Source organism: Antrostomus carolinensis, unplaced genomic scaffold, assembly GCF_000700745.2.
Source record: "Antrostomus carolinensis isolate BGI_N321 unplaced genomic scaffold, ASM70074v2 scaffold2483, whole genome shotgun sequence".
Taxonomy (NCBI): Eukaryota; Metazoa; Chordata; class Aves; order Caprimulgiformes; family Caprimulgidae; genus Antrostomus; species Antrostomus carolinensis.
In genome coordinates, this window is record NW_010307066.1 from 40,221 (window position 1) to 67,824 (window position 27,604).

The 27,604-nt window shown below is 34.8% G+C and overlaps 1 protein-coding gene across 1 annotated transcript in view; it reads left to right on the forward strand.

The window, feature by feature from the left end:
• Nucleotides 1-27,383, forward strand: part of TTLL7 (tubulin tyrosine ligase like 7) — a 48,761-nt gene extending 21,378 nt beyond the window's left edge. The window contains exons 12-20 of the mRNA XM_010165289.1: nt 2,601-2,736; nt 3,542-3,628; nt 6,643-6,835; nt 7,934-8,142; nt 11,008-11,142; nt 12,882-12,962; nt 19,120-19,280; nt 23,605-23,778; nt 27,263-27,383. Coding sequence (XP_010163591.1) covers nt 2,601-2,736; nt 3,542-3,628; nt 6,643-6,835; nt 7,934-8,142; nt 11,008-11,142; nt 12,882-12,962; nt 19,120-19,280; nt 23,605-23,778; nt 27,263-27,383 — 1,297 coding nt within the window. The remainder of the gene's footprint in view (nt 1-2,600; nt 2,737-3,541; nt 3,629-6,642; nt 6,836-7,933; nt 8,143-11,007; nt 11,143-12,881; nt 12,963-19,119; nt 19,281-23,604; nt 23,779-27,262) is intronic.
• The last annotated feature ends 221 nt before the right edge of the window (nt 27,384-27,604 follow it).

Consider the following 27,604-nt stretch of genomic DNA (forward strand, 5'->3'; position numbering starts at 1 on the left):
TGCGAGTATTCCCCTATTAAAAAAAAAATCACATCTGAGTATTCCTCTATTAAAAATCAAACCTGAATGTTATCTATGAGGTTTGCCAAAACTTCAGAAACTTTATTGGCACTTCCATAATTTTTGATAGAATGTTATTTGAAATACTATATTCATATTTCATTGATTTTTGGATCTTAGTAGGCTTAAACATAAGTATCTTCAGATTCCTGGGTAAAATACATTCAAAGGGAAGCTTTAACTTGTTGGTTATAATAGGCATTGGTCAGAAAACAAGAACTTTGTCTTATGATGTTTTTATTATTATTGTTATTATTTCTTGATATTTGCTTCAGTGAGAAGTAAAAGCAGGGCCTATGAATATTTGGTGAAAGGGAATGGAGTATGGATAGGAAGAGATGATGGGAGCATTTACCTGTTCTTTACAACATTCATCCACGATGTGGGAGGTCTGAGTTCACATCTTTTATTCTGAATTAGTCAGAATGCCTTTACTACTGTTCTTCATCTCTGCTTTTTTGAGCAGATGTTCTATAATTCCCAGTATAGTTCTCATTTAAACAGATAGATATTTCTGTGAAACTTTCATTTTTTGATTAATTAACCTTTTGCTTACAAAAAGTCTTTCTTGTAACATTCCCAGTTTTCATTACATCCTTTCTTTACATATATGGAGCTGAACTAGAATATAAAATACTCCCCACAATGAAGCAGTTATTTTCATGCTACTTAGACTATAAGAAAGAGAAACATTATGATGCTTTAATACATTTTTCTTTTTTGATAACTTTAAAGTCTAACTTTTTAACTGATCACATTTTAGGTAGCTTATTCAGTTCTTGACTGAAAATGAGCCAAATGTTATCTTTATTTAGCTTTTTGGTTAATGTAAATCAATAAAAATACAAAAATATTTTTTTTCCTTAGGAAAAAGTGAAGTGTCATTTAATGATGAATGTGGACATGTAAAAAGGGCAGAACAGCTTTGTGTTTTCTTATTACCATATGTTTGCAAAAAGGCTGAAGAATCAGCAGAGCCTGAGAAGTAAAGAAATCTTGGCTGGAGATGCAGAAGAATTTTATCTGAGCATTGTGCAGTGTTTTTTACTTGTGATGTTCTCCTGCAGAGTAGGACTAGCTTCTGTCAGGCGCTGCCATGGAATCATGGAAATTTTGAGTGCCAGTATTCCTGCATGGCTTAATACTGCTTTCTGAATAAAAATCCAAAGAAACCTCAATCAGCCTCAGCAGGTTTTGATTTAATTTATGGATGTCAGTTCAGCAATTGGCTTTGTCAAGTGTCTGTCTTCAAGCACAAGAAGCCCACTGATTCCAGGAGGAGACCTGGGGTGGTGAAAGTAGGAGCCATGCTTTCAGGCTTTTGTGAATTCATGAGGAACTGAAAGGGATGTATGTGACTTTGAAATGGCCTTTAGCTGTAGCTATATTAAAATGAATATCCTTTCTTTAAAGTATTTTCTAAGGCACTTTTTCAGCAGTAGAATCAACACTATTAAAAAGTGTTGACTGCAACTAGATTAGAGCTCCTACGTATGTTTTATGCAGACTGGAACCATCTTCAGTTTGCTCTAGAATGCCCTTGAGTCTAATGGGATCACAACCATCCTTTTTTCATTGCAACATCATCATCGTGAAAGATACCTTTTCTGGGAGGAAAAGACTGAAAAGGAAGAAGGAAAAAGAACCTTGTAATATGTTCACAAAAGGTCCACAAAACCATAAAAGTCATATAATGCCAGACATTATATAAATGGTACCTATGCTTTGCACATTGCAGGCAGAATTAATGTATGGATTACTCCTTACAAGACACTAGAAATTAGTCTCCCACCTTCATCAGTTTTGTCTGTGTTTCAGGCATTCATGACAAATGGATTGGAGTGATTTTTTTCAAAGCCCATTGTGGCTTGATGAGCATGAATAAATCACCAAGTCCTGCTTCTCATATTGTCATAATCTCCTTACCTGTGATTTTTAAAGAATAATGGCATAGCTGCTGTAATGGAAAATCAGAGTCACCCTGAACATCTGTGAACCAGAAAAAAAAAAAATTCTTATTTTATCTATTTCTTCCTGTTTATTATTTTGGAGGATCTAGCATTCAAGTGCAGTACGTATTCAGTCTTTAATTTACATCATATCCATTAACTCAGCACAATTGTTCAGATTTTCCCTGTTTTTTGTCCTTTTATTGCTACTACAAATTATTTTGTGGCTCTGAATTTTACACACAATATTTTGTTAATATTTCATGAATCATTCACACCTGCATGCACCATTCTCATCCACTGAAATTCCAGAGGACTGCAAAACTGAGTTTTGGTATATCTCTGGATTGACCTGCATGGTATTTCTTTTGGCTGGCTAATTGCTGGTTTAAACATGAATGTGTTCACTCAATTAAAATTAATTTAGATAACTATGTTAAGAGTATATTTTTTATGATATGATCTAATTATTACAGATGGGATGCACACGCATTTTAGAAGAGACTGTGAATTAGCTGCATTATTTGTTTCTAGTGTGATAAGTAGCTCAGCTTCTATCTTAAACTTTTTTTTTTTTTTCCCCTATTTTAGGCGAATTTACCCACCTGATGATAAGACATTACTTGAAAAATATGAGAGTTTGTTAGCCACAGCTTTTCAGACATTTCTTGCGGGGAGAGCAGCTTCACTTCAGCGGGAAATGAACAACCCTTTAAAAAGAATGAAGGTACTGAAGGACAAGTATTGGCTTTAGGAGTTATTTATCTTGGAACTCATGACCTTGTGGATTAGTTTCACGCTAATTGTGTGTGATGGCTAATAAATAGCATTTGATAATGTTTCCATCATTTTATTATTATTCTTTGTGCAGCTTGTGGGCCAGATCCTTGAATCTGGATGAACTGCAGTGGACCCAGGGTGGAGACAGGCTAGATGGCTTTAAGCTACTTTACCATTTCCCTGATCCTCAGCCTTACCCCTGGCCAAACCAGAGGTTGGCAGAAACTGCTTTTGAGCTGGTAATTGCCTCCTTCTTCCTCCAGTAATGTCCCTAGCCTATTCATCCACCTGTATGGACTGGAATGAGAGAGATCATAAAACCAGCTCCACTAGTTTAAGGCATCCAAAAAATCTGCCTGATTGCCTACTTATGTAGTCAGAGATAAACAGTAGAAAAAAGGCTACATTTGAAATAACCAGCTAACACGATTTCATCTGAAATCTGAGAAATAATTTCCCATCTTTGTAATTGGCATCATCCAGCAATTTTACAGGAATCTTTGTTCAACCCTTTCTTCAGACTTCTGTCTTTAATAAATGTTAAGACTTGATTTTAACTTTAAATATTCGTGTTGATTGCAAACATGTGTCAGAAGAAAGACTTTTATATCCTCCTGTGTAGGGGTTCATAGTCTTATTGCAGGAATTAGTAATCAAAGTAATTTCAAATTCTTGCCAGTTTGGTGCTTGAGTTTTGGAAGGATAGGATATGTCCTGCTTTGAATTAATTGTAGCAAAATCCCCGTTTCTAGGAGGAGGACATTTTGGATCTTCTGGAGCAGTGTGAAATAGATGATGAAAAACTAATGGGAAAATGCACCAGGCAGCGAGGACCTAAGGTATTTGACTTTTAGATAACAATTTTTTATTTCACTCTATAGAGAAGTAATCTAAAAATTTTAAGAGGGGGAATTTAGTTAGCTGATCCTAGTGGAAATTTTCTTCCTCAGACTGCCATTAGCTTTTTTTTTACATATGAAGAGAAGCATAACTACTATTTGTCCAGCTAAATACCATTAAGATTTTAACTGGATACAAGATCCTTCTTTTCTTCTCTAAGCTATTTTGAGGAAATGTCACGCATGGCAACAATTGTTGTACAAGATATTGCTTGATTTCAGTGTGTGAAATGTTTTTTATATCCATAGCCTATCTCAAAAGAATGCTTTCATCTTTAATCGATTAGTGCCACTGAGGAATTTTGAGATCATGGGATAAGAGGCACTATGGAAGCTCAAAGGATTAATTATGATTATGATGTATCTGTAGCTTGCTTACTTGCTAAAAGGGTTTTACAGCATATCTTAGAGCTTGTTTCATATCCAAAATATGGTTTTAAAGTGAATGTATATTATTTTTAGCTTAATGCTTTCTGGTTATGTGCATAGCTCATGCAAGTCTTTGCCTTAAATACGCTGCATGTCTCTGTATGCCAGTAAAGGTAAATAGTTTGGGCTTGGCTGAAATAAGTATGTTTCTTGTATTCTGCAAAGACTTTAGGTCAAGTCTGCTTAGAAGAGCCTACATTTATGTTCCTGAGCTCTGATGGATTTGTTTATGGATGCATGTAATTTTTTTTTTTTACAGTACTTTATGTTTCTGAGAACATGGTGTACAAATCTGGGAATTTCTGTACAAAATGAATGCTGACAGTTTTACTGAGCTTGCAGGGGTACTTTATATTGTGCAAGAATCCAAAAAGCTACATCTTAATACAGGTGTGCATACTGGAAAAAGGATTTGCATACCCAGTCTGGTATTAAGATAGATTTGCAGGTACCTCATTGCAAATATGGGGATTTTGTGAGCTAGTGCTTTAACAGTGGTGGATTCATTTATAGAAGAGAAAAAAAAATCCAGTCCACCCTGGCAACACACTGAATCTTCAGCTCAGAGTAGAAAGCAAGGCAAGAATTTCCCAGAATGAAGCATTTTTGCCTGCAATTAAAATATTACTGAATTCTATTTAGAGTGAGAAATACACTCTGGAAATGTCCGGTTTGTTGGAAGCCTCTAGAGGGCACCTTATCCTTACACACTGTAAGGTTTACTCATGTTTATCACATTGCACCTGCTTGTGCAGGAAAAAGAACTAAGGAAATAAAATAACAGATATTTTAGAGGAAATGAGCAATTACTTTTATTTTTGTTCTTCTGGTATAAAATCAGATGAGTTTAATCAAAGAAAAATGAGGTTAGCATAAAGGGAAAATCAAGGTGATTAGAACTGCTAAGCAATCAAATATTTCTTAAGAGGTCAGTTTAAACTCGGATCTAGCTATTATTTGTCATTATTGCTTTTTGTAATTTCTTTGACCTTTCTTTTTGTTCTTCTTCATTAATTGATGTGAAGTCTTGGTCACGATGTTCTTATTGTTTAGTGTAGAATGTGTGAGAAACTTGCATATGATAAGTGAGAATGAGATTTAACTTAAAGCCCCTGTGAATTTTGATTGAAAATATTTATTATACCTTGTATAACTCATCAGGAATGTCTGGTCACATGATTCACAGCTTTTTATTACTAGGACAGCTATTTTTGAGAAAGCGTAAGTGTTGAGGCACCTTCATTTGTCCTTTTGGCAGGTAGATAGATATAAAAAAATTCTTTGTGTAATCTGAACAATTTCCAGGGCTCTCCTCAATGGAATATGCTACTTCACCTCTTCCTTATCTGGTCTAATAGCATGGGTTTGCATAAACATACTGTCACTTTTAAGTTAGTGGCAGAAATCTCTTTCCTTCCTTGGCTGGAATAGAAGTTTAGGTAGAATGTATTTAGTTATAGAGTGATTCTTGCAGGAACATTATCTTGTATTTAGTTATAGAGTGATTCTTGCAGGAACATTATCTTTGGGGCTTTGTTCTAGCGCCCTTCACAATAAATCTTGGTGCATTACATTATGCTAGGATAATAGAGCAATTTAAATTAATCCTGAGAGTTCTATTTCACTCTGGCCCAAAATATGTTCAGAAATTATGATACTATTTTTTTTTAATCTGAGTTTTAGTTGCAGTCCATTAGATGATTAGGAAGGTGGGGCCATCACCATAGCTTCTTATAGCTGAGAGGTACTGGAAAGAAAGAAAATGTGTAGGGGGAAAAAAGTGATCACATGAACCTTCTTAGGAAAACAGATATAATGGAAGATATTGCATATTTCTTGTCTGCCTAATGGTAGATGGAAGAAGAAAAATTATCGTTTCTAGTTTAAATTCTTGTGTCAGTTTCTGTCTCCTACTTTTTGGTTTTTTGTCTTGTAGTATTCTTGGTAATAGCACAAGATTAATTACCTAATGACAGTGAATCCCATGTGCACATGGGACACCAAATACACCTAGCATAGCTTGCTATATTCTTCCAGTTTCTGCTTTCTGCAGGATGTGGATTAATCACTTTCTTTTTCAGAACTGTACCAGCCAAAGTTCTCTGAGGTATTTCTTTACTTCACATTGACCATTGTTAAACTATAGCTTCAGTTATTGCAAATATCAGTGAGGGATTGAAACTGATTGTAAATGGTATTCTGTATCACTTGATGTATGATTTCAAACTACAATTCAGTGTCTGGTAGTGTAAGTCATACTTGAACTAGAACTTTTTTTCCCCTCCCTTGCTATGTTATGCTGCTCTTCATGTGAGAAAGATTAGGATTTCTGTGTAATGAATTTAATGAAATGTTTAAGTATTTATTTTTAAATTAAGGACAATCTTCCAGTTTAATTTGGGAGAGTTCAAATATGTACAAAGGGACCTGCCTGAATCAGGGAGCTAGTGTGATAGTAAAGCGTTCTTTTGGGATTACGAGAGAATTTAATCTCTTGTGTGTTTTCTTTTTCTTTTTTTCTTTAGCCTTTGTGTTCAATGCCAGAAAGTGCACAGCCCTTAAGAAAACTGAAGAACTACGATAGTGCTAGTAGCTGTGACAGTGGTAGCAGCCTGTCAGAATCGGGAGAAGAAATGGAAAAGGAAGATCATAATGAAAAAAAAGAGAAGAAAGTTTCATATGATCTTGAAAATAAATACAAATCTTTGGAACGATCAGGTAGGTTAAATGATAAATTTTCTGGCATTCATGATGAGTTATATAAAATGCTTCAGTATTTTAGAATATATCAACATTTGTTAAATGCTCATTTGCTTGTTTCGCCTTCTTTAAAATATTTTGTAAAATAATGAATATTTTACAGAGGAAAAAATTAATATTCTTTTACTAGGAATGCTAAAGAGAAAATACACCTGGGCTATACTTGGAAATGGTGTGAATGTTCCTCTTTGCTTTTAGATTTTTTTTCTTTTTAGCAGATTGTTATTATTTTCCCCTATAAAAGGTAATCTTATTAAGCTTGAATTTGCTGAAATACAGAAACTATAAAGAAATGTATCTGGAGACATATAGAAGGTAATATATTCCAGATGAGATCTCTGCACAGTTTTGGGGTTTTTTTTGTGTGATTGTTTTCATGCTTGCTGCAGAGCATTAGTGTGAGCATGTTCTGTTGAACATGGTCGATATAGCATGGTTTTTTTTATTTTATCAGTCTATTGTCTTAAAGAATTTAATCATGTAATTGCATACATACAATGCAGCTTCTAAAATTTAATTTTTCATAGCAACATCCTTTCTTTAGCAGAGACTGAATTAAAAAGCTGTACAGCTGTGCAGGAGCAGATAAGGGAGACCAGATCTACAAACATGGGCTCCATCAACCAAATTTTCCCTCCTGCTTCCATATTCTTACAGTCAGGATGCCACACATAGTAGCCACATACTTTTTGACCTATAGAGCATATGCACTCTGTCATAAATCTGATGTATGTTATAGAGGACTGGACTCTACCTGATTAAAGCTGACTATGAGGAAGAAATAAATGTTCTTGTAGAGTATGTCAAGTATGTATTATTAGAGGATCTGACATGACTGAGTGCTACATATAGTTGTTAGTCAACATACATTATAGTACAAAGTATATGCACACATTGGTTATGTATGTTTTTAGTTACAAAGACTGAAAAATCAGTATTAAAAGAATGATAAATAATTGCATCATTTATTTAATTTGTCTGCAGGTAGAATGAACTGGAAATCTTCGATTAAAAATATAAAACATCCATCATATTCATCCCACACATCATCCACAGGTCCAATAAGGCGTTCTGTAAGCTGCCCTCGTTCAATATCAATATTGACTATGCAGTCACAGGCAGCTGAGCAACGTCCCTTTTCAGCCAAAGCGTCTCTGCAAATCCAGCGTGCATCCTCAGTCAATAGGTCTCATTCTTTAAATCGCAGTCCATCCTCAGCCAGAGTTTCTCAGGCACCGAGCTTGGCAACTATGAACTCTTCAGGGGTGAGTTAACACAGCAGTTGCATTCAAAATGTTTTCCATTTCGCTAAAATTCAATAAATACATTCCTAAGTTTTACAGTGTCAGAAAACCGGAGGTACTATATTCAACAGCAATATAAGAGCTATGCATATGACTAGACCTGCATATGACTTACAGTGAGCACTAGCTGTGATGTTTCAGTGCTTCTCGTGCAGCAATACAGACATCACATTTTGTGAGAGTGGAAATCTTAGAGTCTTTGTGACAGCTTTTTGAAGATTGAAAGAATTTTTACCTCTCCTAAAAAGTTTCTGTGATTTATTTGGGGACTGCTGGTTCTGAATTAAGGATGTATCTACGTTCAAAATCTTTACAGTAACAAAAATACATCAATATTTCAAAACCACTGTATACTCCAAGGGTAAATACATTGTACCAGAATAAAACATTAGTAAGACTTTGTATGGGTGTCCATTGTAGAAGAAAGTGTAAATACTGTACATAATTCTTGTACACTATACCACTGCAGTAGAGCTCTACTTCCAAAGTGAACAATTTAAGATTTATAGATAGTTCTTGTCATCTTTAGGATTTGCCACTCCAATAACTGTCTCAGAAGCCATCTATTTTTTTTAAAGTGAAGATAAAACTTCTTTCATTTTGAAGCCTGTCCCTGAGACAGACAAGCATTTAGAAACATGTGGTCTACCTAAATAATTAATAGAGTAAATAGATAAGATTAAACACTTTTAGCTGTTTAGAATTTGAGTGGTTAGCTGCGATTTCACAATGTACTTTTGAAACATACACTTTTTCATTTTGTGACCAGGCTATCATCCTGTTTGGTATCTCCTTCACAACTCAGGCATTTCTTGTGTTTGCGTGGTGAACCACATATCCACGTATCCCTACGCAGTGTTTACTGGGATCGGTCCCTAACCTCATTCAGTACTGTACTGGGTACTGGTGCCAGTGCCTTTCTATTTGTGCCTTAGTGCCTGACCTATTTCATCTGGAGATAGGGCAAAACAAATTGGGACTTTTAACCCATATTTGCAGCCTTTCCCTATTGTGGTGAGCTTTGATTGTGAGAAATCCTTTTGTAATGCTAATTAACTTGCTTCATAGTATTTACTATCTCTAATCATCATTTTTATCCAATAGAATGCTCATTGTCTGTTTTGCCTGTGAGGCTTTGTCTAAATGATGAGAAAGGATCCTTTTAAAATTGTGTGCTGACATCTTGTGAAATATTCCTTAATACAGTTTTCCATCTTTAAAGTCAGCTAATAGAATTGGAAAGACATTAAGATTGTGTCTTCACCATAACGTGTTAAAGGTATTTATTATCACATTAGCTATCTCAAGTTTAAAAAGTACCCTTTTATCATCAAGATGTACTTGGAGAGATTAATGAGACAGGGCTAATATAGATTTTTCTATTCACATTAACTCTATATCAAATACAAATTACTGAAAGATTAAAAACAGTCTCTCAGCATCTGACATTAAAAATGGGCTACTCACTTAAATTAACATTAGTAAGAAACCATACTCTTTTTCATTGAGAAAGCTCCACCAAAGAAATGATCTTGATATGCAGAACAATTATGTTGGGTGATAGAGCTTAGGTCATGCTTCTTAAAATAATGTGAATAAAATTACTTACAGAATGGATAAGAACTACTCGTAATTTAGCACTGTATTGTGGATGGAACTCTGTTCATAATTATTTTTGCAACTAAGAATAATATACTATATATTACTGCTATAATAAAATTAAAATTGATAAACTGTAACTTACTAAGAAGAAACCATTTATGCATGATAAAGTATTAGTTTATCTATCCTTTGGGCAAGGAAAGAGCAGTATATTGCCATTTTTGGAGGCTGCTGAGATCCAAATGTAGTAAAGGTATGGAAACTAAGTTTAGAATAAGCTATTTACATTTGGGAATTAAAGACACATTATTATAGCAGTTATTTTCAAATCCACTTTTGTTTATATTTGCTGTCTTATTTAGGCCACATTATTATATATCTTATAGCAGAATATTTTGTTATGATTGAAAATATTTATCACTTGCATAAGCAAGAATATCCTTAAGTAGGTATTCTAGTTCTTACAAAACACAAAGATATAGAAATGCCTAAAAATTTTGCATTTCAGTCTTGAAAAATATAAAATTAAACCCACGTTATCTTGCAAAGGCAGAAGTATGCAGAAGTAAAGAAGGAGGATCAGAAATATTTCTAAACAGAGTCTAAGACTTAAAGAAAACCCCAAGCCCCTTCAGAGATGGTCTTACGCAGACACTGTAGGGGTTCAAGTTAGTGTTGATATAAAAAGCACTGATAAATTAAACAAAATCATGGACAACTGAAGACACTGTCAGGACTCCCACTGACCAGAGGAGGAGCAAAGTGTTGTTACTTTTTAATGCTTCCTGAATTCTTGGCACAATGACATACAATTGCCTGTTTCTGTTAAATTGTTGCAGTGAAGAACAGAAAAGAAGGTTTTTCATGACTAATAGGTTCTTTTCATTATGTTCAATTTAAGTAAAAAGACTGTTATTGAAATCTCAAATTTATATTTTCAGTGGTGGGCATCATAAATATCAAGTGTTTGTTTATTTTGTTTCAAACTAGCTTACATTTGAACTGTTTTTCTTGAATTTCTTGATAACTCTAAGTAATGGCAATGCATTAGCGTACATGAGGCATATGTGTGTATATTAGTTATGTATTAAATATTATGTCTCTCTGCTTTAATAACATATTTTATGTCACCCTATTTAGAATTTATATTTGTCAGGAAATATCTTTGTAATGTGATCTAATGACATGTCTGAAATTCTTCCTCTGCTTCATACTGGTTTTTAGAGTGAGTCTTTGCTGCAACAGAAAACGAAAGAACAAGAAGTTGCTTTGACAAAAGAGACTCTTCTCATTATCAATGACATGAGAATGAAGTTCCCAGGTAAAACAGATGAAGAATCAGAATTAATTATAGAAGATGTAAGTATCTATAAATAAGAAAGAAGAATTACAGGCTAGACACTGTTTAGGCCACTAAAATGAAGGAAAGTGGAAAGCTCCATTTATGATTCATGAGCTCCTGTGGCCTTAAAACTTCAATAACTCAGCATAATTAAAAAGATTTCAAACGCTTAGAGCTTTGCATACTTTGTGACCTTAAAGGAGCAGCACTGAAAACATTCCTATGTCTTTATAAAATATTTGAGAAACAATCAGGTAGGTTACGAAAACTCAGTTTTTCATTGTGGAGAAAGTTCAAACTTTTAACCAAGCTAAGAATAACGTTACAATTCATTAACAGTTTATATTTCATCTGATTTTGTTAGTATAGAACCTGACATGTTTAACTTGCTCTTGAATAGGCATACTAGAGAACTCAGAATGGTATGCTGCAAGGCAAACTGGACTTTTGCTAGTCATAAAGAACACCAGTTCACGCTCTTTTTGTCTCTTCTAATTTCCCAGCTTACCCTTTCTTACATCCACCATTGTCCTGAGCCTCATCATTTGGTATCAGACTTGTGAAACAATGTCTGATCTAAAGGGCAATTAAAAAGCAACGCCTACTATTCAGATATATGGGCAGAAAATAGATGGTATCTAAATCTCTTTTAAATATCTCGTACAAAGAAACTGACATCAGCTTGGAAAAGGAATACAATGAAGATAAAAGTTCTTTTCTCAGTCTAGGAGAGATATGGAGGGATCTAGTAATTTAAATTAACACCTGTGTTCTGACATAGTAAACACAGTCCATGGTGTGTTAAAATTAATCCAACTCATTATTTGGTTGGAAATGTCCTTTGCTCTGTGGGCTTTCAAAATGTTGATTATGTCTCTAGTAACCTGTGCAACTACGTCACAAAGAAAAGGAATTCTCCTGTAATGATAGCTGATTTGGGTGATTCTGGAAGATAGCATTAATAACTGGCATATTTATTTTCTTATCTTAGAATCAGAAATAAAATGCTTCATTAAATTTTCTCCTTCAGAAATGTAAGAGTATGTGTGCCTTTATGGATGTATGGGAGTGTCTTTGCCTATGCACTCCATCTAGTGGTGCTTTCTCATACAACATGGTTAGCATGGTTATAAATGCACTTTGTTATTGCAGAATCCTTTTATAGATGTTATAAATTTCATCATGGAATGAAACAAGTAATGCTATATTAGTTTTCAGTGAGGCAGAACTTGTAGGTCTGGAATAGAATAGAAAGATAAAATAACAAAAGGAAAATAAAAATGTATGTTCACAGCTCCAGCTATTTTGGTAGCACTTAGACATCATGAAAAGAGAGTATTGCAGTTCATATATGATCATTTATAGCAAGGATGTTTTCAAGGTATGTCTAATGTCCTTCATGCAGCAAAACTCCTCATTAGTTAAATAGATTAACAGTTAGGCATTACTGAACTTTTTGCTGTGTTCAAGGAATTTGAGCTGAATCAGTCAAGTTTCTCCCTGCTTTGTAATGTACAGCTGTCAAAATCAGGTGGAAAAGAGGGTGTGATTAAACAGAAAGATTGCACATGTCTTTGCAAACATTCCCCCACGTAAATTTACAAATATTTTTCTATTCTTTTTGAGGAAAGTTGTTTTCACAGTGGTCTTCTAGATGCTCAGACTTTTTAGCATTAGGAATGCTCATGAATGAAACGCCGTATTTCAGCTGTTTTTATGTGTATTTCTTTTATCTTGTGTTTCACAATGACTACAGATTATGGATAATTGGAAGTATCATAAAACAAAAGTGGCATCCTATTGGTTGGTAAAACTGGATTCTGTAAAGCAACGAAAAGTAAGTGACATACTTCATTTTCTGAAGATCATCTGAAGTAGACACATAGCAGTATTTCTATCTACTGGTGGTCAGCAGTAGCTGGGAGTGACTTGAGATACTAAAATACTGACTATTAATACTAACATATATATGAATTAATTCCATTGCAGGAAATTATATTGCTCCATATTTAGACAAGCATAATTATCCTGGAATTTAATATAAAAAAAGAATTTCTTAAAAAATTAGTCTGCTGAAAGAAAAGCAAACAAATAAATTATTAGTGCTTTCATACCTAATTTTTAGCAAACATTCTCAGAAGTGTATTGATTCAGCAGATTTGATTGATAAGAGATAAACCAGTCAGCAGTTTCAGACCAGGCATATTAAAACTCCATTAGAGTTAGTGATATTACCCTTGTTTATTTGAGTCTTTGACCCACAGTATTACAACAGGTAATGCTGAATAAAAAATAGACCTGCCAAGTGAAGATTATTGACATTGTTAAAATGTTCCAACTAACTGGTTTAGTCTTGCAAAGGACTAATTATGTTTGTTTATAATTCTGTCTTCACTTATCTGCTATCTAGGAGCTACTGTTGTGCATAGCATCTAAAGAGTTTTTAATCTGTTTAAAACCTGACGTATAGTAGTATGTCAGTCATATCTGTATGTCATATGTCAGTCAAAATAATCTTCCCAGTGTTATATTTATTTTCCTTAATGTAGCAGAAGTTATATCTATTATTAATACTTTGGTGCCCCTAAAGCAGTATTTTGGGTCGTCTTCTGCATCAGTCACTGACACATTATGCGGATTAGCATATCAGTTCCAGGCATTTAATCTCTGTATGTCTCAGTTTCACAATCTATTTTTGTAGACCATAAAAGAAAGTAACAATCAAAATGCTGCATATGTGATAAATATTATAATTGGAACAGGTTGGTAGATTGTTGTAGAAGAATGGAAGAATGAGTTCAGAGTCTCATCTCAAATTACTTTTTATAAAATCAGCAGTATGATTCTCAGTCTTTCAAATTATATTTTATTGAATATTGCATCAAATGCTTTTATTTTCATACTGGACAGAGAAAATGACCATGGAAGATGATGTCATATGATAGAAATATATTTGGCTATTCAAGTTAAGTTCAGATATTAAATGGAATATGTGTTCACACAGATTTCTAAAACAAAATTAGACATGATAAACTGAAGAAGAACTTGGAAATGAAGGAGGCTATAATTTAATATTTTTCTCAAACCATGTCAAATGGCAGCACATGTCTGTAATTTAACAGAATTATTTCTTGTGCCATTGACAGGAATCAGAAGAATTATCAGCTTCATTGGCTGAAATTGTGTCGTTTTTTATTTGGTATCTACAGCTGTTCTGCTGAATAGTCCTTTGCTTAAAATGATCTCTTATTTCTTTTTAATTATAGGAAAGAGTACTGTAATCCTAACATGCATGCATATAGGTCTTTTCTATTGTGTGCATGTGACAGTTGTAGCCTTTTGCCCAAAACCAGAAAGAGTCTTAGTGGGGGCTTGTAGAAAATGGTGCTATGGAGGAAGAGCTGCTAGGAGGGGGGGAGGGATAGATAACAGAGCCTGAAATTCTTATTGGTGCTGCAACTGAGATCTCATTTTCTCAGTAGGAATCTTTGGGACAGATAGAACTGGTAGGAGACATGTTGCTAGAATTAATTTCTTTAATCTATGATGCCACAAGTGTGGAAAGATGCCACCAGGTTGGGCCCATCGTTGCAACTGAGATACAGGGCTTTCACACAAGATTGGTTAAGGTGTCTCTTTCCATCCTTCCTCATAGGTCATTCCCCAAAACTATGGGAAGGACTTGCCACAGGGAGAGTGATAAATTTACTCTTTGAGGGACTGAGGCCGTTTACTATACATTCTTCAATTGCCCTTCCTAAGCTCCTTTTGACCACCTGGCTTAATTTACCTGTGTCTGTCTGGTTGGGGGGTTGTTGGGTTTTTTTTTTTGATTTGTTGTGGGTTTTTTGGGTTTTTTTACTTTCTTTTCAATTTAGTCAGAATTTTCTCCTTTAAGCATTATTTCAGAAAGCCTACAATAAAGAGTAGTTCTGTCCTTTGTTTGACTGACAGTCATGTAAAACTAAGGGCACATGTACAAAGTCAGGATGATACAGGTTGATATGCCAGGTCATTATTAGCAAAAGCTTCACAATCAGAAATGTGGATTTTTTTGCTTTCCTTGTGAGGATGTCTTTTACAACTTAGGAGACTTGTAATTCCTGAAGCACTAGTGGGCCCTTCATCTTTGCTTGCACTGGAAATGATTTGCCTTTTTATTTTAAACTGCTTTTAACCGCAATCCCTTCAAGCAATCAGATAGTTATTCTTAGAAGGGTAGTTTATAAAAACGGATTAACTTTGACAATGACATTGCAGCTGAGGACTGCCAAATGTGTAAGCTTTTGTTGATTTGAAAGGAGTATGTTTTATATTCCGGTGGGGTGGGTAAAGGAGAAATGAGCTCAAGGTGGAGGATATTTATGCAAGTAAGGAATCTGTCTCAAAGGTACCTTCTGCAACTTTGTGAAATACAAACCAGAAACTCAGTCTCCTTCACTATACTTACTGGGAAGTTCTAAAACATGAGAAGAAAATACCTGAGCAATGTATTAGATTTCACCTCTGACAGGTATATTTTCCTAAGAATTATTCAATATGATGTAGAAAAATTAAACTCCAGGTCATATTCTTAGTGTCTAATATTTCAGCATTACAGCAGTGGTACAGGAGGTGTTTAGAAGCAAGTTGAGAGTAAACTGATGAAATTGATACATGCTAAAATGAAATTTAGTCTCCCGAGACTTTTAGAAAAAAGGAGACTTTTCTATGGGAGGAGTTGTGACTGCTTTGTGTTACATCACTTTACATAATTTCTTTGAAAGTGTTTTGAAGGTTACCAGAGGGTCTGTACATCTTGTTTTGAATATGCTCTTTCATAACATCTTGTTTTGTTACACCTAGATAATTGGTTATGTTAAAGTAAATGATGTAAATTAAAGTAAACAGAACGATGAAGGCAAACCAGGGAAATTACCTTAGAAAAATGGGGATGTAGGTTTTATGAAGTTCCACCTCTTGTGCAGTGCCTTGTCTCTTTTCTTAAATGGATGATTGAGGCCATGTTTTCAAACTAAGAACAATTAACTGGGACATTTTCCCTCTGGTATATTTGCGATATCAACACAGTAAAAAGAGCAAGAAAGTACCTCGCAGTCTGCAGCTTGCTCTAAGATGCAAGATTCAGTCCTTAGTTTTCTTCAACTCCAGGTGCTAAAGTAAAAGAAAATCACAGAATCACAGAATGTTGGGGATTGGAAGGGACCTCAAAAGATCATCTAGTCCAATCCCCCTGCCAGAGCAGGAAACTAAACAAAATTACACAGGAAGGCGTCCAGGCGGGGCTTGAATGCCTCCAGGGAAGGAGAATCCACAACCCACCTGGGCAGCCTGTTCCAGGGCTCTGTCACCCTCACTGTAAAGTAGTTTTTTCTCAAGTTTAAGCGGAACCTCCTGTGTTCCAGCTCACACCCATTGCCCCTTGTCCTTTCGCTGGGCATCACTGAGAAGAGCCTGGCTCCATCCTCATGACACTCACCCTTTACACATTTATAAACATTAATTAGGTCTCCCCTCAGCCTCCTCTTCTCCAAGCTAAAGAGACCCAGCTGCCTCAGCCTTTCCTCATAAGGGAGATGCTCCACTCCCTGAATCATCTCGATGGCTCTGTGCTGGACTCTCTCAAGCAGTTCCCTGTCCTTCCTGAACTGTGGGGCCCAGAACTGGACACAATATTCCAGATGCGGCCTCACCAGGGCAGAGTAGAGGGGGAGGAGAACCTCTCTCGACCTACTAACCACACCCCTTCTAATGCACCCCAGGATGCCATTGGCCTTCCTGGCCACAAGGGCACAGTGCTGGCTCATGGTCATCCTGCTGTCCACCAGGACTCCCAGATCCCTTTCCCCTTCACTGCTCTCCAACAGGTCTGTCCCCAGTCTATGCAGTCTAATGCTGCACATTGGCATGTTCTTAGTACAAGTCTTTTAGACTAGTGAGGGAACCTATATGTAATTTTTCTGTTTTACACAGGGAGAAAAATTACTATTAGTCAGTATAACATTGCAAAGAAATGTATGGTTGACCCTTCATGTGATTTAGGGACTTAGTTGGTTGAAATAGATGTTTACAATCACAGCTACTGGCCATTTGTGTGTGAAAGCTTTAGTCAGGTTGGACACAAGGAAATGGCTGCTTGAGAAGCATTAAGAGAGTAGGCTAATGCTGCTAAGGGAATGTCGGAAAATCTGGACCCATTCCATAAGCGTAGGGTAGGCCAAAACCTGGGTTTAGCTCCTGCAGTCACTAAACAAGAACACCATTCTTAGGTTATAATTTTACTACTCTCTTTATCTCACTCTTTGGGAGGAAGAGACCATAGGTTTGGTTTTAGTGTGCAAGACACCTGCATTTGTAAAAGTTCCCAACAGAGGACAGCATTGTATTGACATTGGATGCATAAGTGTACGGAACTAGCGCAAGACCTATGCATGCAGACTAATCCTAGGTCTTCAAAAAAGAGCTTAAATAACATGTAAATTACATATTTCATCGAGGTTGTCATTATTAGGTGTCTATGGATTTTCTGCCCATTAAGCATTTCTCTTTACTGCACAGCTCCATTGTGCTATTGCAAGCATTTTGTTTCTTTATGCTTTGTTTCCTTCACCATGTCTAACCAGACTATTTACAAACAACAGTTTGTTATGCAGGACCAATAAATAGAAGTTCTATACCATGCTTCCATACTTTACTGTTTTACTAAATCTCATTTACCTTTTGAGAGTCAGATGTTTAACTGTGTGAATCAGTTTGTCATGTACACCTGAAAGTTTCCTGGCAAGCATGGTACCTTCTAAATCTTAGAATTTGCAACACCTTATGCCAAATAAGTAAATACCTCCATTGGTTCACCACCCATTGAGTCTGACTGGTTTTTTGGAAGATACTGTTTTGCGAAAGAGACAGTAAGGGTGTCTCCTGTACAGGAAATCACATTGACTTTTTTGTTATTAGGTTACATGCACCATAGACTTGTTTTTAGGACAGATTTTGCACTGTTCAGAGTGCTGGTGTGTGACCTAACTACTACTTCAATCACAACACTATTCCCAGTTGTACTGATAATATCTAAAGAGACAGAAACCAAGACACTCTGCAGCCTATTTCTCTCCAGGGATTGTGGAGGGAACCTAGAGGCCTGACTTAAGAGAATGTACAGATGTTTAAAAGCAGGCAAGATGAATCCTACCTTCCCTGTCCTAACTTGGTGGGATGTGCAAAGGTGCATCAAAGAGGACTCTAATGAGTTGGGTGTGACTGACTATAAGTGTGTGTGTGCACCAAGTAGCTAAGACTCACTGGGTAAAACTCTCAGTGCTATACTGAATGCATTTTGTTCACCCACATCTTTACACACTTGCCTTTAAATGTAGTCTGTATATAATAAATCCATTACATTTCTATAAACATTGTTATTTTAAATATCTTGCTGGTTATTTTCTTACTTACTGATTTCACGACACTGTTTCCTGCATAAAAGGTAAACTAAAATGGTTTGATCTAGGGTAACACTGAGATTCAACAGACATTAAACTAAAAGCAGCTTGTAGCTCTTCAGGATATTTTAGTTCTTTATAAAACAGATAGTATTTTAAAAGGAAGAGTATATAATATTTGGGTTGTTAATTATGTTGCTTCTAGTCTGTTATTGCGTCCATTTTATTTCTTTTTAAACTTTTTGTCATTTAAATGAGCTAGTATTGAACAGACTGACAAAAGTAGAAATGAACTTTTCTGTAATAAAAATAAAATATTTTAATATTTTATTTAATATTTTACTTAATAAAATAAAATATTTTGTTTCGCAAAATGTTATTGACAGAAAAAGTGTATCATAAAAGTTTGCTGATGAATGCACAGAAATGAAACACGCACATCTGTGGGAATTTATAGCTATGCAGTTATCTGTGTGTGCAGTTAATCAGCTAACAGTTGGTTTTAGGTTTTGCAATATGCCTTTGCTTTGATTTGGTTGGAATACTCTTTCCTAGGTTTTGGATATAGTCAAGACAAGTGTTCGTGCAGTTCTACAGCGTGTCTGGAAGGCTCCAGACATTGAAAATTTACATCTGTACCGTCTCTTTAACCGTGTATTTAATCGCTTGCTTTGGAGCCATGGTCAAGGTTTATGGAACTGTTTCTGTAGTTCAGGGTAAGCCTATTTTTCTTATCTTAGTCCTCTTCATAATTTCACAATTACAATCAATTCTGGCATACTTTGTTTCTCATTTTCATTCAAGAGAATGCTGTAATACATTGAAATTGTTTTAAAACCATCTAAAGATATAGTGTAATTAGAAATCTAATAAACTAGGCCAGCCATTTCAGTAATGGAATAGACATTTAGTAATGTATTTACAAATATAATAATCTAAGGAAAAAAATCTAATTTTCAAAATATCTGAGCTTTAGGTCAACTCTTTCATTGGATGGTGCACAATTTTGAGGCCAGACCAGTGTAAGTGTCAAATGTGGTTTTACCATCAACAGCAATTGTTGTCATATCTATTTGAGTTCAAGACTTACAAGGAGAGAATTCAGTCAGAAGTGCAGCTGACATCTCATGACAAATGCAATGTCAGTTCTGTGATTTAAAAATGATGACTTTTAATTTCTGTGCTTGATTATATTCACTGTTTCCCACACTGGTGGGAATTTAAGTATATGCAGAATAGGAAATGTCCATACTGAGGTATGCAGATGGTTTTGCTTTGGGTAGCAAATACAAGTTTTCTATGGGGGACACCAGCATCAGGCCATATATTAAAAGTTCAATATCCTACCCTACAAAATCTACATTCCTGAAATCAAAGGTATTCATGTAAGTATAGGTTTGGAGGATCAGGTCATAGGTATAAAATAATGTCCCCTTCCCCTGCCCTTACACACCAAATTTCTTTATAAAATAAGAATACAAATATGTAAATATTAAATCTATTGCATAAAAAAAGACATTTTTCTCTGTAAGGATATACAGCATATACAGAATGGGAGGCGTTGTGATTAGCTTGCATAAGGTGTTCTAGGAGATTTATTGAAAAGGAACTACAACAACACACATAATATGCTGATGGATGTTGTAATTGAATCGGGTCAATATATTCTTCACATATAGTCATTTGTCATATCTAGAGAATGCATATAATGCACATGTTAATTGTTTCCCAACAAAACAGATAACAACAAGAAGAGGAATCTGGGAGTATCCAAAAGGTTATCAGTTTTTTGGGCTTTTTTTTACCATTATCTTCTCATTGATGAAGTCTTGTTGTTGTTGTACAAGCTGTTAGGAGTCTTCATGTTTTTTTTCACTGAGACAGGCCATGGGAACATGCAGATACCAGCCTTAAGATTTGCTAGAGGTAGGTATTGGGAATGCAGCACACTCCAAAAGTTAAAGTAGGGTGAGAAACGGTTGCTGTGTTTCCAATCTGAAACATTTTTTTGTATAATCCTCAGCAACTGCAGGGTCCCTTCTTCAAGCCAGCAGAGGTTTGTGAAGTCTTGAGTCCAAGCTCAGTTTTTTTTGTCATAAAATATAATAACTACCTTCCCTTTTAATAATGCTGTTATTATTCTGAATTTTATTTTTAGTGTGCAAGTCTTCTAATATGCATGAAAATTTTCATTCTGGATTTTTTTTCTCTCTACAAAGAATGGTTTTTATTCAAAACCTTCAAACAACTCTGCTGCTCGCTTGACTCAGGAGGAGTCTTTGAACCAGCAGAAGAGTTCAATGCAAAGTAGGATTTCTCATCTAGCAATGATTTCATTCATGCAGAACAAGACTTCACTGTCTCCAAGTGGAGCTAAATTCTTTGGCAAAGATCCAGTTCCCTGTAAGAGAAGTTGCTATGCAAAAGATTCTAAAAATACTGTAAAAGTAATATACAAATGTATACTATGAGTAGATATCACTCTGCATGTAATATACTCAATACAGAATTCACAGAAGAAAACAGAAGGGCTGTTTGTACCTTCCCAGTGTGTTATTTATTTGGTTACAAGCATCCTTCTTGCCATGTAATACACAACAGACAACTCACGACAGCACCTCTGTAGCAGAGGTGCCAACTTCTCATCACTCTTCCTTAGAGTTCATTGTGTCTGGAATAAGCACAGCGCATGTGTAGAATTTGGGGAAACATGTTGGGATTGGGTATTAATGTGTTAATTCAGAAATGACATGAGTATATGAAAATATACTGAGTATACTTTGACTGTTCATAAGATATGTGTCTTGGGAGAAGAACAGAGCTAATAGCCTTAAGGTTTCCTCTTGCTGGTTAGATCTCTGCTAGGCATATGCTATTTTAGCAAAAAGAATGAACAAAACCTCGGTGAAATAATTGTAACGCAGATAGTTTCATAAAACTACAGTTATTTTACTGTATAATAAACAATTAAAATCAACAAGAGAAAACTGGTAGAACCAGCTGACTTCAGATGATTATACAAAGAATAACACATAATAGATAATATTGCACAATCAAGCATAATACTCTTTTCTGAATCTGGTGAGGACTCAATGGTTTCTTACTAATGTATGGAAATGAAAGTTACAGCATAACAAATTAAGCTTCCTTAGGTAACAGTACTCCGATCCCTGGTGACTGCAGGATAATGGACTATGAACTGAATCTGTGTAGCACATGGAGGAGGTTGCTTATTAAAATTCACATACATATTTCCAAATCTCAATCTTTGTTATTAGGGTAACTGTATACCACTATGTTCCTAATCAGCCATGTAGCAGGCCACATATTATTCTTCACTGATAAAATCCCTCATAACTGTAGGAAAGTGATCAGAGACCTCAAAGCCCAGAACTTAAGGAATTTCTCAGGAGAGTTTCTTCCACAAGATTTTGGAGATTTATGGATTGAATTAGAATATAATTACGTGTAGCAATGTGAACCAGTTGAACTAATGTAATACTTAGAACTTCATCTTGCTGCTTTCTACCAACCATCACATGACTTCATGGGGAAAGAATGAAGACAATAGATTAATTTCCATGTAAAAATACATGTGAAAAGTTCCCAGACAGGAAACAATATTGAGAAAAATATATTAAAGAAAATAGTAGCTATTCAAGTTACTAGAATTATTCTGTTTATGAAATGAAACAGTTTTGATGCTTTATAAACAATATTTCTTAAACAATTCGTTATATGGATAATAATTAATGAGAAATGCTTGCATCACTTGAAAATTACATGTGCAGTGGAAATTTTGTAGGACTGTACAGTTTCAGCTGGAACATATTATCTAGACTGAGAAGTCAGGCTGAAAAATCAGTTAGCTATACATACAGCTTATCTTCTAGTCAATAATTCCATCCTAATAACAGTGTAATTTTAAAATCTCACAAGGTAGAAGTAAGCTTGCTGGTTCTTTGATCATGTTTTAAGAACAAACTTCCTACACGAGGGATGTGAAAAGTACTGCTGATCTCAGTGGACAAGGCTAAATCATCCTGGATGTTATGTTGAAGCCAGATGCAGCAAATTTTCCTCACTCTATGAAAGTGCTTCTTTCATAAACAAACAAAAAACCTCAAGCTTACAAACCATCTCTGCTACTGGATAATGTTTTGACCAAAAAAACTCTTCACAGGGACCAAGTTGTCTTTAAAACAGATTTAATGATCTGTAATCTGGTCAGAATTTTGCACAAACAGAAGTGTTGAGGTGTATGTCATCTTCTGTTGTGAAACATACCTGGTTTACATTGGTATATTAGGATTTGGGGTTTTGTTGGTTTTTTTTTAAAGAGAAATGGATTTTTAAGGAAACAAAAGCATGATGGTCTGCATTTCAAAAAGGAATGCTTCTATAGATACACTTTGTAAGTTGCACTTAATTGTAGAACAATACCATATGACCAGATGGAATAATAAGTAGTATTTGAATGACTAAACTGAGAAACTCTCCCTAAATGATTATTTGGATAAGGATGCAGAGCAGATACTAATCTCCTGTAAATTAATTTTGTATTTTTTTTTCTTAATATTGTGTACTTAAATAGGAGAAGAGTATTATCGTGCTGTGTAGACATTTATAAATAATGTATTATTTTTATTAATTCCTTTAATATCACATCACATTTGCATTCAGGTGGTAGCCTGTTAAAAATAATGAGTGTTTTTTGTTATTCCTATTGTAAGACACATACAATTATGTGACAGTAAATCTTTATGTGCTAAACCTAAGTAATGGCCCTATAAATGCTTTAGGGAACAAACCAAGTGAAAAATGGCTATGGACATTTCACATATGAAGATTAACTTCCTAATTTGTGTTTTGGACAGAACATCTGCCAGCATTTGTGTTAAATAGCATAGACCTTTCCTGTAAACAGGCAAGGTCATGCTTTTTCTCTTGTTCCTCTTGTTAAATCTGATATAAAGCAGTAAAGCTCTCAGACTGCAATTTTTGACAGAAAACATGAAGTCATGTCTTTTTCCATAACAGGAGCTCTTGGGAAACCACATTCATTAAAAGCACAGAGGTGGTGACTCCTGAGCAACTCCAGTGTTGCCAACGAATAGTACAGCTCTGTAAACACTGCTTGCTGGTGGTTTACAAATACTCATCAGATTCAAGAGGATCCCCAACTGGGATTATCCCCCACTGGGATGATACAAGGTACAAATTTCAATATTATCTTTCTAAATTATATTTATAAAGGATAATATTGGAACAGGTTTCAGTCTATGTTGCTACTACCACACTTCCCTCTAAGCCTAGCTCACTATGTATTTAAAAAAAACCCCCACAAAACAAGGCAAAACTCCCAACATTTCCCTTGATCCTAAGTTTCTATTGTTCTAATCTCTCTAGCCCACTCATGCAATGCTACTAAAAGAAGACTAGGTATACGCATTTTGTGTGAAACTACACTTATTAAAGCCTTGGTTGCCTACTGCCCAAGTAGCTGCACCAAAGGCTTTCCATAAAGTGAACTGAAAATTTCCTTTCTACTCCTTCTCAGATTCCTCAAAGTCACTGATTCCAGATTTGCATTCCTAGAGGTATCCTAACATGTATGATACTTCTGGCTTCACATTCGCAGTGGGATGCTATAGGGGCACAGCTCCAGTCAAGGGTCAGGTAAGTGCCATCTGATTTACTGTATTGCACAGTTTTGCAAAGTTGATTTCCAAAACCTATGTATTGAAAGTTTTATTATTTCATCTTACAGAGCACAAATGTATTTTCAAACCTTGCAAAACAGCATCATATGGTAAAAAAATTATTTGGCACTTACCTGATCCTCCATTGGCTGGTTTAGTTCTCCAACTGGATACTACAGGGATTATGATATTGTCAGTATAGGGATTACTGAAAATGCTCCAACTGTGGGAGTCAACAATCTGCAATTTAACAGTTGTAGGTGGAGAATTAAATGTAAGTTTCAAGTTACTTAGGTTCCAAATTCTATCCATAATGGCAATTTGAATTATTATGTATATAAACTTACAAATGCTTTGTTTATATAAAACATCTTACAGACATTATTGCATAGAAAGGTTTTATGTGTTATATATTATGTGAAAAGCAAACCTTTGATATATTATCTGTTAAATTTATTTTCTGACTTAATTGCTTACTTGGTATATCTCAGACTAGTTATTTGATACACTGAACCCATTTGTTATTGTCATATGGATCTTAAGGCACTCTAACATGATTTAAAACCCACTAGAAACTGGATTTGTTTGGTCATAGCAAATGTAGAAGAATGTTAGCCACAAAAAAAAAAATCATTCAATATTAACATCTACTGAGCTATAGAAGGAGTATGGTAAAGTCTTCTGGATTAGCTAAAGCTAGAAAATCTTCAACCTTGAAGTTTTTATTGCTTTTACTGTTAATACTGCAGAAAATGTTTCATCATGACCAACCACAAACTATTAAAACTGATTGGATTACTCTAATGTACAGCAGGTAACAGGCTTGCCTTTGGAGAGCCATGAAAGGGATGGTCCAATAACACTTTCTCATTTCCAGTTTCTGTGTTACTTTGGATGCTGAATGGGAGTTTATTCATAAATTTCCCAGGCTAGAGGAATCTAAGCCCTCTGTCTCCTAAATATCAGTATATCTTCAGCAATGGAGTGTCATGACAACACTGATTGATTAAAGTTACAGTTTTTATATTAATCTCCACAAATGTTAAATCTATACTGTGGATACCACAATATGCTGGGTAACCATAATATTCTGAATTTGTGAAACGAAAAATACATATGGACATAAATGCTTTTGTCCATTATGCCCCACAATTGTAAAGTAATGAACTATTTTTCTAGAAATGGGGGAACCACAATACTATTTCACTTTTTATTTAGGTTTTTGTTTTTAAAGGATGTAAGAATCTGCAGTGCTAATACGTTTTCTTGAGTCTCTGTAAAATTGTGTGAAGCGCAAGAAGAGATCAGAATATAATTTAATAAATGTACAAGAAGTCAATTTTTTCAAGACTTTATAAAATCTAATTTGAAGAATTTTCTTTTTTCTGAGCACAAACCAATTTTTTTCTTTTGTTTGTGCTTATGAAATAAATGTTTGTGAAACTAAAGCTTTCAAAGATTACAAATACATACCTCTTTAGCTGGTAAAATTCATTTGTACAGGGAGAGAGAAAAGATAATGAAAGCAGCCACAGAGTTCATTTTTCACTTTTAGAATTTTTTTGCAATCCCATCTCCTAACTCAAAAACCACTATATGTCATGAAGAGAATGAATAAGAGTATTAATGTAACTATGTATTGTCATTTTTTTCTTTACAAAATTAAAAGTGTAAAGAAAACAATAGGAGAGCTCAGAAGCTATACCAAAATCTCTTTAAAACAGTAGCTAAAATCAAACTGTAAAACGTCAGACTATTCATATTTTGATAAATTCACCTGTGATACAAAATTAAAAAAAAACCAAACCCAAACCAAACTACTGCTAGATCCTTCCAGCTTGCTAAATAATCTTATCTATTACCTGCTGTGTTCTCTGTGAAGCATTAGTCTTTTACTGTATTGTCAAGCAAAGGTAGGACTCAGTCTGGTGACATAATGAACTGTCAAGCTCGCCACCAGCCCATACTAAATCAAACTTTATTTTTTTTGTAAGTTGTTTAAAAAAATATATTGGTGATAATATTTTTATAATAACAGCTTTTCTCAAAGCTTAAAGAAACCAAATGTGAACACTTTGTTATGTAGATTGTCTCCCACTGGCAGTGTGATGCTGTTTCTATCCATGTGATTAGTAGGATCAATCTTTTAACTTATTCATCATTAATCAATATGATTCACTAGAATGATGCAACAATTTTAAAGTAATAATTTATACGTGTTGTGTTAATCCATCCTAACATTGACATAATTAATGATGAAACTCTGATTTAGTGTGGATGTTATTTTTGCACACTTACTGGGCTCATCTAATGACTTCTGCAATAACTATTAGGGAATGATAACAGGAAAAGATTTAAGAATTAATATTAGGCATATGATAAATTATTGTTTGTAGTATTACATGAAGTACAGGCTATATAGTTGCCTGGATTTAAAAGGTAAATAGTCACTGATGTGACTTACTAGGTTATAGCATCATTGTTTCTTGCTTTGCTAGAGTAGTGGTGATAGCATGTCTATTTTTAGACAATTAGAGCTGGAAATCAAAGCTGAAATTTTCTGGTTTTTACCTAATCAACTTTTTTTAGAACTTAACTTTTATAATCTGGTTAACATCAACTGCAGTTTTTACCCAGTTTAATTCAATAAATAGCACTATAATAACAGAGAACAATGGGTGAAGTATTAAATTTTGGTAACAGTATTACACAGGATGCCATTGTTCTATTTATCTGCTTGCTTTAAACATAAAGGACTGGAAAGATGTTTGATCCTCATACAACATCTTGAAATTTTGCTAAGAGTTTCTCTGAGTTTTGATCTGTTGCCTGAGTTAGCTAGTGCCTAATGCCCTGTATGTTTTATAAATAGTAGTTATTGTACATAATTTCTTGCTTACAACAATTTTAAGGTATTTTGCATGAACAACTAATTCTTTTGCTCTTGAATATCATTTTGCCTGTAAACTCTGCTATATTTTTCATATCCTTTGTAGGTATTTATTGCCAGGACCTTCACTGTTCATTTTGAAACCATCCTCGTCCAACCTTAGCTGCAGTTCGTCTGGAATGCCTCGCCCTAATGTTTTGTTCACACACAGATACAGTCACTTGTGAAGCAGGAGGAAAGTTGCTGTCCTTTGTAAATAATGGCACTCCATTTTTTTTTTTTTCCCAAATTACAATTTGTGATTGAGCTAAATATAAGCACTGTTATATATTTACTACCATATTATGATAACATTTAGCTGAAAACCTACTGTAAACGCATAGCTTTTCTGGAAACATAATAAACCTTGTTAAGTTGTTTACACACACATGAATGTGTAGATTTTGCT